General features: G+C 38.8%; 1 protein-coding gene and 1 long non-coding RNA gene across 2 annotated transcripts in view; one reads left to right on the top strand and one right to left on the bottom strand.

Moving 5' to 3' along the window:
• LOC138987624 (uncharacterized) overlaps nucleotides 1-12,335 on the top strand; it is a 398,295-nt gene that overhangs the window by 376,994 nt on the left and 8,966 nt on the right. The window lies entirely within an intron of this gene.
• The window catches only part of IMMP2L (inner mitochondrial membrane peptidase subunit 2), a 949,675-nt gene continuing 940,802 nt past the window's right edge, over nucleotides 3,463-12,335 (bottom strand). The window contains exon 7 of the mRNA XM_070369545.1: nucleotides 3,463-4,101. Within this exon, the coding sequence (XP_070225646.1) occupies nucleotides 3,976-4,101 (126 nt within the window). The 3' untranslated portion in view covers nucleotides 3,463-3,975. The remainder of the gene's footprint in view (nucleotides 4,102-12,335) is intronic.

Here is a 12,335-nt window from a genome sequence, read left to right on the forward strand (position 1 = left end):
AGTCTAACTTTTCTCATAAAGTTGGTTTAGTGCTGATGAACTCCTTTACTATTTGCTGGTATGGAAGACTCTTTCCCACTCCTTCAACAACTTTGCCAGGTAGAATATTATTGGTTGGAAGTTTTTGTTTGTTTTCTTTCAGGATTTCAAGTATACTGTGTCACATCCTTCTAGCCTACAAAGTTTCTGTTGAAACACCTGCTAACAATCTTGCAGGATTTCCCTTGTATGCCATGTTGTTTATCTCTTGCTGCTTTGATTTTCTTCTCGTCGTTACTTTTGATAGTTTAATTATAACATGCTTTGGTCGCTTTAGGTTCATCTTTTTTGGAACTTCTAGGTTTCCTGCATCTGGGTGTCTGTTTCCTTCCTCAGGTTTGGAAAATTTTCAGCCATTGTTCAAATAAGTCATCTATAGGACCCCTATAATGTAAACATTGGTCTGCTTGATGTCCCATAATCCCTTTCAACTATCTTCACACTTTTTCATTCTTTATTCTTTTTGCTGCTCTGATTGTGTGAGTTCCACTGCTCTGTTTTCAATTCCATTGATCCTTTCTTCTATTTCATCTATCTAGTCTGCTATTGAATCCCTCTAGTATAGTTTTCAGTTCAGTTATTGTATTTAGCTCTGTGACTTCTCTTTCCTTTACTTTCTTATATTTCCTGCCTCTTTGTTGAAGTTCTGTGGTCATTTATTCTCCCATGTTTGGTGACCATCTTTATTACCACTATTTTGAAAACTTTTTTAGGTAAATTATTTATCTGTTTCATTATTGACTTTTTCTCAGGTTTTATTTTGTTCTTTCATTTGGAATATATCCCTATTTCTTCATTTTCCTTGACTCTCCATGTTTCTATGCACTAAATAAAACAACCATTGCTACCAGTCTTAAAGGAGCAGCCATGTGAAGGAGATATACCTTATCGTTCTGCTCTGCCTTAGTGCTTGGTTGCTCCTCAATCCTTTGTGATTGTCCCTGCAGTCTGTCTTATATTTAGTGGCTCTTGCTAGCTGAGGATGTGCCAAGACCTATCAACAGAGAGGAGGATCTCAGTCAGCACCTGGCTCCAAGTGGTTTGGAAGCTAGGCCTTTATGCAGCAGCTTTTAAAGTATGTAAGTGCATATAGTCCTGTGGGATCACAAATGTAAATCTTACTGTCCTCCAGTCATGCAATCTAGAGGGGTCTCTTGTGTGGCAGTCACAAAAATCAGAGTGTCATACAAGCTTTCTTCTGGAAGATGTTGGCAACCTGGAATGAGGCAGAGGGAGAGCACAGATACGGCATCCACCTACCTCCATCCTGGTGTCCTTACCTCAGAAGGCCCCTAGGTGTGTGCCAAACCAGACCTCTGCACCTCAGACCAAAGTTCCAGGTCAAGCAAATGGGCCACTTTCCCAGAAAGAGTGGGCATCTATTTTAGGCACCCATCTGTGCCTTGCCCTGGAGTGACAATCAGCCAAGAAGTGACTCTCCAATTGTTAGTTCTGTGGGACACAAGAATGCCAGCACTGCTGGCCACCAGAGTCAGGTGATCAAAGGGTGTCCCACGAGTGGCAGTCACAAAAAACAAGGGCACCAGACATGAGTAAGGTTCTTCTCTGGGAGATACTGGTGCTCTGGACTGTAACAGAGGGAGAGTGCAAAGATAGGACCTGCCCTCTGAGGTCTCTGGAAAGGATTACAGTCACCTCTTAGACTTGTGTTTAATTAGAAGCCTGCCCCTTGGATCATAGCTATGAATATAAGCTAATAAGCCTCTTTCACAGAAAGACTGGGCTCCTGGGTCTATGACTTCTTGCTGTGCCCTGGGAGTGGTGGACAGTTAATAACTCTTTCTTCTTAATATTTAGAGTGATTGATGGACTCATGAAAGTACATACTAGGTAACACAGTTATAATCTCTGCCAAGAGTTGCATCTTTGAGGAGGTAGCTTATGAGCTGACTTGTTCAACAAGCATCACATATTAACTCGGTTGGTTATATGCTAGATGGTTTGAGAATACAAAAGTAAACAGAAGGAGCATTTGTCTCCTGTCTTAAGATTTACAATCTTGAGTTAATAGTTGGAATAGGAAGATATAGTCAGTCAATAAGGTAATAAGGCTGACAGTTTGCTGAACTGTTAAAATACCAAATTCTTCCATAGCAGGATAAAGTGAAAAGTGAAAGTGAAGTCGCTCAGTTGTATACAACTCTCTGCAACCCCATGGACTGTAGCCTACCATGCTCCTCCATCCATGGAATCTTCCAGCAAGAATACTGGAGTGGTTTGCCATTTCCTTCTCCAGGGGATCTTCCCAACCCAGGGATCAAACCCAGGTCTCCCACATTGCAGGCAGACACTTTACCATCTGAGCCACCAGGGAAGCCATAGCAGGATAAGTAGCAGCTAATCCAGGTACCCCTTTATTTGTTCTTTGTCTCGCCTCATTATCTCCCCCAGTCCCATCTTCCATAGACCCTGGACTTTCCTATGCTCTAGCAACTAAAGGGTTAATACTCTTATGCACTCAATATTTTACATATAATCCTAGGGGATGCACTTTACCAAGGGAAAAAAGTTACAAGCCTTGAAATAGCAATGAGAATTTGGTAATTTGCAGTTAAAGGCCAGAGTGTGAAGCTTAAATTGGGGAAGAGAGGGAAGTAGAAAAGAAGAACTCATAAGGATAATACAGATTGATCAAGAGATATTAAGCAGATCTTTTTTTTTAAATGATAATTTTGACCAATCTTAGTGTATAAGTATTCACTGATGTGTGCTGAACTAGCTATTATGATGCTAATGAATTATTATTAGTAACATATGCTCTCAATATGCATATGTTTTTTGTGGTTGCTCTTTCTGTTTCTGCTAGCTAATAATGAGTTTGTATCCACATTTGCAAGATGGTTAATTCTTGTTTGGTATCTTATCTGTTGATGAAACAAAAGCAAATGAGACCAGGCATACAGAGGAGATTGATCTAGAGATGTAGTTCCCATAAGCACAAACCTCCAACCAATGGGAGAAAAAAAAAAAAAAAAAAAGGTTTCATAAATGCAGGCTTGCATAAAGAGAATCTACCTTCTTAGCTATACAATTATAAAACCTGTCAGTATTGCCCCCCCACCCCTGTTTAGTAGGTGATTTCAGAAGTATAGATAGGAGCACTGAAAAATCACTAGGACAGGAAAAAAAAATCAGACTTGGTTGAAGTGATTTTTCCATTTCACTCAGAACATTTTACCAAATAGTGGCCAAATATTGAAAAGTAAGTTTACTCATCAGTGTGAATAGGCATGAGATCACTAAGAAATTTTGGATTAAAAGTGGGCCAGTAAGAAAGATTTGGTTGTGTAAAAATACTGAGACCCGGTTCCCCAATATTTTAATTCTTTACTTCCAAAAGAAAGAATATATTCTTTATTAATGGACTATTACCAGTTTAGTGATAAACACCCAACACAGTACCTGAACAAATCAATGTTTTATTTTTGCATCATAGTTTGCTGTTCTTCCTAGCTGGCAGTCACTGCACTGTAGATACTGTCAATTATAATGTAATTCCTAATGTTTCTTCATGTTCCATCTTAAGAGTAAATGAATAGTTATCTACTTTCATCAAATATTAGTTTTCATATTCTTCCAGCAGAAAGCTCCAAAATCAAAATCTAACAATGAATAGAACATGTATGCATAAAAATCCAAAATGTATCCCCTTTGAGACATTTGGGAATAAAATTTTCATATTTCCAAAAGTCTGCATTTTGGGGACATGAAACAGCATTACAATTTAACACAAAATCAGGTGCCATTTAATACTGTTTAATATTTTAAAACTCTCTCTAATAATACAGATCATCTTAATGTGATAGAAATATTTCTTGCAAGAAGCTTTGCCCTTTTCAGTGTCGTTCTTCTCCATCCCACTTCCTGTGATTGGTGGCAGTGGTGCCTCTCCATGGCAGCAGCTTAGGGGGATCCTTACAGGCAGTCCTCTTCACTCTGAACCAGCAAGCGCTCTGGAGGAAGAACAGACTCTAATTTCTGCCAGCGCTTTGGAGGCCACAGGATATGTGTAGCATGGGCATGCAGGAGTCCTAGGGAAACCTGAACCCAAGAGAGACACAAAGAAAGCAAGAAAGATATTCTTTTATATAGGATCATCATTAACATCTTAAAAGCAGAATTTGATCCAGGTCTGATATTTCATGGAAAGATGATGCTTAAGAGAATAAACACTTATTGGGATTTTTCTAGGTTCTTTATATACGTAAATATGTTTAATACAACCATTTGAGGTAGGTACTGATATTATCCCCTTTTTTGCATAAGAGAATACCGGAGTAGGCTGCCATTTCCTTAAGTCACAAAGCTACCAAGCTACAGAGGCTGGCTTTAGGGCTTAATAGTCCTGCTTTTAGAGGCTAAAAACCCCAGTGAGTATGAATCTGGTTTACATTCTCAGAGTTTCTGCCAGAGCTCCCAGTATCTCAGAGAAACTTTTTTTTTGGGGCTGGGGGGGACAGACATACCCTTAAAAAAATCTATATTTTGTTAAAAAAAGAATACTGGATGCTTGGGGCTGGTACAATGGGACGACCCAGAGGGATGGTAAGGGGAGGGAGGACGGAGGAGGGTTCAGGGTAGGGAACACATGTATACCTGTGGCAGATTCATTTTGATATATGGCAAAACCAATACAATATTGTAAAGTTAAAAAATAAAATTAAATTTAAAAAAAAGAAAAGAAATACTGTCCCACCTACTGGATGAGTAGCAGGAGTTAGGTGTGAGATTGGGTAAGGTGCTTCCACAGACAGTATACAGAACAATGTGAATTTAGTGCTCACGGAGAGAGGTGGGAAACAAGGAGGAAAAAATCCAGTATATGGTCCTTAACTGATGATGATGGTTTGACTCAGGATTTTTTTGAGTATATGATGGTGTGAAAGTGAGATGTGTTCAGTAGAAACAATACTTCCAATTTTGATTTTTCCCAGGCTAGCAATATACAATATGATACTGATACTCTCTTGTAATGTGACACAATGAACTGCAGCATGCCAGGCCTCCCTGTCCATCACCAACTCCTGGAGTTTACCCAAACTCATGACCATTGAATCGGTGATGCCATCTAACCATCTCATCTTCTGCCATCCCCTTCTCCTGCCTTCAATCTTTCCCAACATCAGTGTCTTTTCAAAAGAGTCACTTCACATCAGGTGGCCAAAATATTGGAGTTTCAGCTTCAACATTAGTCCTTCCAATGAACACCCAGGACTGATTTCCTTTAGGATGGACTGGTTGGATCTCCTTGCAGTCCAAGGGACTCTCAAGAGTCTTCTCCAACACCACAGTTCAAAAGCATCAATTCTTCTGTGCTCAGCTTTCTTTATGGTCCAGCTCTCACATCCATACATGACTACTGGAAAAACCATAGCCTTGACTAGATGGACATTTGTTGACAAAATAATGTCTCTGCTTTTTAATATGCTGTCTAGGTTGGTCATAACTTTCCTTCCAAGGACTAAGTGTCTGTTAATTTCATGGCTGCAATCACCATCTTCAGCAACCTTGGAGCCCCCCAAAATAAAGTCAGCCACTGTTTCCACTATTTTCCCATCTATTTGCCATGAAGTGATGGGACCAGAAGCCATGATCTTTGTTTTCTGAATCTTGAGCTTTAAGCCAACTTTTTCACTCTCCACCTTCACTTTCATCAAGAGGCTCTTTAGTTCTTCACTTTCTGCCCTAAGGGTGGTGTCATCTGCATATCTGAGGTTATTGATATTTCTCCCAGCAATCTTGATTCCAGCTTTTGCTTCATCCAGCCCAGCATTTCAACTGGTATTGTACCCATCCCATTTTATCACATCAGGAGGCACAAAATATTAGTTAATCCCATTGTTGTCATGTGAAGTTTGATCATTTGATTAAGGTGATGTTGATCAGGTTTCTCTATTGTAAATCAGTCATTTTCCTTTTGTAACTAAAAAGTAATTGAGGGGATGATATTTTGAAACATGTAAATGCCCCATATGTTAATAACATATCTCACTGCTCTCTGGAGGAAGATGGTTTCTAAAGCATCTAAAATAATTTTAACAGTATTTCTCATGATGTACTCTGCATATAAGTTAAATAAGCAGGTGACAATGTACAGCCTTGATGTACTCCTTTTCCTATTTGGAACCAGTCTGTTGTTCCATGTCCAGTTCTAACTGTTGCTTCCTGACCTGCATACAGGTTTCTCAAGAGGCAGGTCAGGTGGTCTGGTATTCCCATCTCTCTCAGAATTTTCCACAGTTTATTGTGATCCGCATAGTCAAGGGCTTTGGCATAGTCAATAAAGCAGAAATAGATGTTTTCCTGGAACTCTCTTGCTTTTTTGATTGTACTTTATTTTTTAAAACTTTATTTTATTGTTTATATATTATTTATTTGGCTGTGCTGGATCTTGGTTGCGGTACGTGGGCTTCAGTAATTGCAGCAGGTAGGCTTAGTTGCTCCAAGACAGGTGGGATCTTAGTTCCCTGACCAGGGATTTAACCCATGTCTCCTGCATTGCAAGGCAGATTCTTAACCACTGGACATCAGGGAAGACCCCCTTGTACTTTAAACCTGTTCCATCTGAAATTAGACATCTCTTTAAGGAGGCTTTGATGTCTTTTACCAAGGAATGCTGTTTAGAAACCAAGACCAGGTGGAGATGTGCTGCTTGCTCCTGGTGGTGTCAATCTATGCCATTTCAGGGGATGGACATAAAAAGCCCATACCACAGGCATCCTTCTCACCTTCCTGCATTCCAAATTTATGTCTCTCTTATTCCATAGTGAATGCTCTGTCTCCCAGTAACAACGTTTACACTACCCTATAATACATACAAAAAGGTAGTTTTAAGTTCACTATAAATAATACCTACAACAAATTTATTCAGTAAAAATCGAGATTTCTTTATAATTATTTCGGTCTTTAAAATAATTCCAGTATATTAGCAAAGTCCTGTGTTCAAAAAAAGCTTGCTTGAATCTAGTCTGTATCCTCCCCAATACAGTTATGTTTCCTTTCGATATATGGTTAAGCCCATTTGTTTCTATTTGTATTCAATTTTAGAGTTCACTTTTGTTATCCTTTTTGATTCAGCTTTATTTGTGAATAAACATTTAAATGGTTCAGAAGGTATGGCATGCAGAATATGCCCCCACACACACCAAAGACGTACACACACCAGTCCCCCAGACATGGTGAATATGGGATATGTCAGGACAAAATGGAAATTAAAGTTACTAATCAGTTGATCTGAGGATAAGAAGACTATCCTATATGAGCCCATGGACATGTGTAATCACAAAGGTCTTAAATGTAGACCAGCTAGGTAGAAGGATCAGATTCAAAGAGAGATTTGAGGATGCGGATGTCAAACAGGGCCATGAGCCAAGGAATGCAGGTGGACTCTGTAAGCTGGCAAGGAAACAAATTATCCCCTAGAGCTTCCAGAATGAAGCCAGCCCTGCTGACACCTGAATTTTAGCCCAGTGAGACCCATTTTGGACTTCTGACCTCCAGAACTGTAAAATTATACACTCATGTTGTCTTAAGCCACTAAACTTGTGATTTATTACAGCAGCAATAGGAAACTAATAAACTAACAAAAATGCACACAGAGAAATTCCAGTATCTGCTACCTTACCTCTCTAGTAGGATAACTATATTAATTTCTGGCTTATCCTTCTTTTCCAGTAAAGAAAACCAAATACACATATTTATCAGTTTTTATCTATCTGTGTATATCTATATTTTTATGTGTACATATTGTGTCTATATATATTATGTGTACATATTTTTATACACACACACACATACACATTATTTCCCTATTTCTCATACTGAAGGTAGCTACTGTTATGCATATTCCCTTTTGATGGTACTTTTATTCTTAACAGCACATCCTGGAAACTACTTCCTATCATTTCATAGAAATAGAGCCTGTGGTTTTTACAAAAGCTCTACCCCCACACCCAGGCAATCCTGATTAACCCCAGGAGAAATCTAGATCTGGGTTTTCCACTTGGCTTCACACCAAGAAAAGGTAAACCTAACCAACTCTAAAGACTTTTAAGTATATTTGGAACATCCTAAGTAACCATTCTAACCAAATTAACTGCAGAAGCCTAGCTCTAAATGGTCTGCCACACTGCCGTTCTTATCTATTTTTGTTCTTGTCTGGGCTCAGCTAAGCTAGAGAACAGCTGGTCTCCATCCCCTCCACAGTAACCCTTTTTAGATTTGATAGCTGCTGCTCGGTTGTCCCTCAAGCCTTTATTTGCTTTTCCAACTTGTTTAACTTTTTTCCTAAGGTTTGATCTGCCAGTCTTTTAACTTGGCTGAACTCTTGCCAACATATTTGCCTGATTTCCTAGTTTTGGAGCTCAGTTTTAATATAGTGATTCAGTTTTTTTTTTTTTCCTTTAAGTCATTCGTTTTACCAAAACCTATTATAATTGTATTCCATTTATTAAAGATGCTACTCACTTCCGGAAAAAAATGATTCATCTTCATAATTATAAATAATGGTGAAAATTCCCACAGATGGATAATGTCAATATCATGTTCAAACACGGTATGTGAATGCAGAATATATGTTTTTTAAAGACTGTGATTAATATAGAAAGTGCCTAGTCACTCTCTTAGCTATCTTGTCATATGATCTTTTTTATTGGTATGTACATAGACATGCAAAGAACACAGTGAATTTAAAAGGGCATAAAAATCCAGAAATACATTAAACTTTTAAAAATTATAAGTTCTTTTCAGGTGCAGCTTTGGTGTCCACACATACTGTGTTAGGGGTGGTCCTCCAGAGAAACAACTAATAAGATGTGTGTATATATAGAAACAGAATTAAGAAATTAGCTCACACAGTTATGGAGGTTGGTACGTCCAAAATCTGATGCAGAAGACCAGTAGGCTAGGGGCTCAGGAAAGAGCTGAAGTTCAAAGGTAATCTGCTGGTAAATTCTTCCCTGGTTGAGGGAATGCCAGCCCTTTGTTCTCTGCAGGCCTTCAACTGACTGATCTCCAATATGTGAGTGTGACTTATTTAACCTGCTTTCAAAGTCCACCATTTAAATGTAAATTATATCCAAAACGACTCTCATAGAAACATCCAGAATGATGTGTGACCAAATATCTGGGCACTTGGGCCCAGCCAAGTTGACACACAAAATTAACCATTACACCTGACAACTACAGTCACACCTGATAAACATGTCCTCTGTGCTTCCTCAGGGTCACGCACACAGTGCTGACTATACTCAGGGCAGGGTTCCGAACGATCCTACATACGGCCTCATTTAATCTCTTAATAACCCTGATGCAGGTACTACTATTGTCTCTACTTCATAGTCGAGGAAACCTCGGTCCAACCACAGTTTTTGGATATATGCCTTCTGGCTCCGAGAACTCTACAACAGGATTACAATATAATTTATCACACAATATCATTTATCATACAAATGAGAGACTTCTGACAGCCAATGGGGGCACTTTTTAAATTAAGTCAGGATAAAAATTTGTTCAGGACCTTCAGGGACAAATCAAGATATGGTTACCCTAATCATACTTCTTGATATTGCTGAGTCCCACATACTTTCCTGTAATAAGTAGATTTATTAAAAAGAAATGCACATTATGGACTGAATTGTGTTCCCCCAAATTGCTATGTTGAAGCTCTAACCCCAAACACCTCAGAATGTGACCATATTTGGAGATAGGGCCTTGGCCCTAACCCGATCTGATGGTATGATTGCAAGAAAAGGAGATTAAGACACACAAAGAGATAACAGAGTTGCATGTGGATAAAGGAAAGACTATGTGGGGACATAGCAGAAGGATAGCCACTTGCATGCTAATGAGAGAGACCTTGAAAGAAACCAGACCCACCAACACTATGATCTTGGACTTCTAGGCTCCAGAACTGTGAGAAATTTTGTTGCTTAAGCCCTGCAGTCTGTGGCATTTTGTTATGGCAGCCCTACCAAACCAATACAGACATAAATAAAAGAAACATTGCTGGAAGCCAGTTCCTGAGATAGCCCAATATTCACCCAAAATAGGGGAACTAAGGAGAATGAGAAAAAGGGGGGAAAAAAAAAGTCTGTTATTTAGGGGAGACAGAGAGAGATGTTTATGCATACACAATTTTTTTCAATAGCTTAAATACTCTGACCGACCAACCTAATATTTTATTGGTACCTGATTCTCCTCTCTTTGCTCTTTCGTGACCCTACGTAGATGTGTCTCCTCCAATAGATTCACAATATTCTTAGGCTAGAGGAATTCACTTTAATAGTAAATTTTAAAACAGAGCACTAAAACTATATTAAATAAAACATTATAAACCCTTAGCAGATTATTGTATTTTTAGTATCTACTGAATGAGAAAATAGGTCCATTTACATGTATTAAGGAGCATTTACAAAACTCTGTTGCTTAAAGATGGAGAATCAAGGATCTAGAATAACAAACAAACAAGTTTGACTGTGTACCCCACCAGCAAAAATACTTGTATTCACATACTTAAAATTATCCATATAATATGTAAATATAAAATTATATCAAAATAATCTATACATATATTAGTATTAACACTCTATAAAAGCAAATGTTAAGTAAAGCTCAAATTGTTATTTTTTAGATCCAAAGTTCTACTTTATTTTGTATCCAGGGGATCATTATAAACATCCGCTGTATAGTCCTGCTCCTTCTTTAGCAGCAATCCCCTCTCTGGAAAACACCAGGATTACTAGTTGGAAAGTGATCAGTGTTGTCAGTCAATTGGTTTATTTGGTCCACATGATGCCAAGAAACCACATGGACTAAAATTACAGTGAATTGACTGTCTTTGATTGACTTGGCTCCACTGAGAAGTTATTTTGGCATCTGATAGACACAGCCTTCATGGGCCCAGATTTTGATTCAAGTGCCAGGGGCAGAGATGTGTTACTCTGGTTCCTTTCACTCCTTACCACAGGGCTACAGTTTACAGAACACTCTTCCAGCTTTTGGCTTCAGGACACCCTCCCTTGAAATAAGAGCTTGCAAGAAAAAGCTGTGAGTATGGTGGTAAAATAATAAAAATAAAATCAATTACTTTGTACTGGTCATTGCTGACCAAGGACTAACATAAGCACATAAGTCTAGAGATAGGGCAGAAAGAAAGTGAAAGTGAAAGTCACTCAGTTGTGTCCAGATTCTTTGCAACCCCATGGACCATACAGTTCATGGAACTCTCCAGGCCAGAATACTGGAGCGGGTAGCCTATCACTTCTCCAGTGGATCTTTCCGACCCAGGCATGAAAGCAGTGTCTCCTGCACTGCAGGTGGATTCTTTACCAGTTGAGCTACCAGGATAGGGCAGAGGGGAAACACAGAAAAGAAACTAAGAAAGAAAGAAAATGACTAATCATGCAACTCCTTTTTAAAAAGATGTTCAGAACTAGAACATCTAGATGTTCAGTTCTAGAACAGGGTCAGGAGAGAAATGAGTAATGAGATGAAGCACAAAACTCCCAAGGTTATTTGATAAAAAGGTTTTCTGAAAAGAGCAGTGTTTGTACAAGATTAGGAACTACTTGTCAGCAACAAATATTTGTTGAATGAGTGAATGTTCATTAAGGAGGAAGTCTTCAATCTGGAAATGCTACATTTTCTGATCTGGTCATCAAAGAAATTCCCTAACTTAAGAGAAACATCCACAGTTTTCTGGAAAACAATATTATTTAGGCATGAGAGCTTCACAGACGACATGCCACAATGGACTGACCATCAACTAGTGCTACCAAATGACTGTGATACCGTTCTCAATATAGATCTTCAGTGCAGTCTCAAAATAATTTTTAAAAGGTACAGTATGGAATTTAAAAACATACATATGTAATGCATAGATTTTAAATTTTTATATTCACTGCAGATTAAGAATTTTTAAAATATATTACACAGGCAAAGAAAATTGGCTTGGATTGCCTCTGGTGACCCCCATTTACCTCAAAAACAAATGAACAAGATTAGGAAGGAGAGAAACTTATAATGCCTGGTCTTCATTCTCCTGGGATAAGTACCATTGATGTTTTGAGTAATAGACCAGAATCCTGGCTGTTTGTCCTCTTCCACATATGACAGTTTCCCTGAACACAGCATCTGCTCTAGTCTGCTCACAGTGGCAGCCAGGGAACACTACTCAGCGGTGCCCTGACAGAGCACTTCGGCTGTTTCTGGACTGGAGCACCACAAGAGAGGATTTTGTCTCTATACCTACTGCTAAGACCAGGGATGGGACGGTA

The sequence above is a fragment of the Bos mutus genome, chromosome 4 (assembly GCF_027580195.1).
Source record: "Bos mutus isolate GX-2022 chromosome 4, NWIPB_WYAK_1.1, whole genome shotgun sequence".
NCBI lineage: Eukaryota > Metazoa > Chordata > Mammalia > Artiodactyla > Bovidae > Bos > Bos mutus.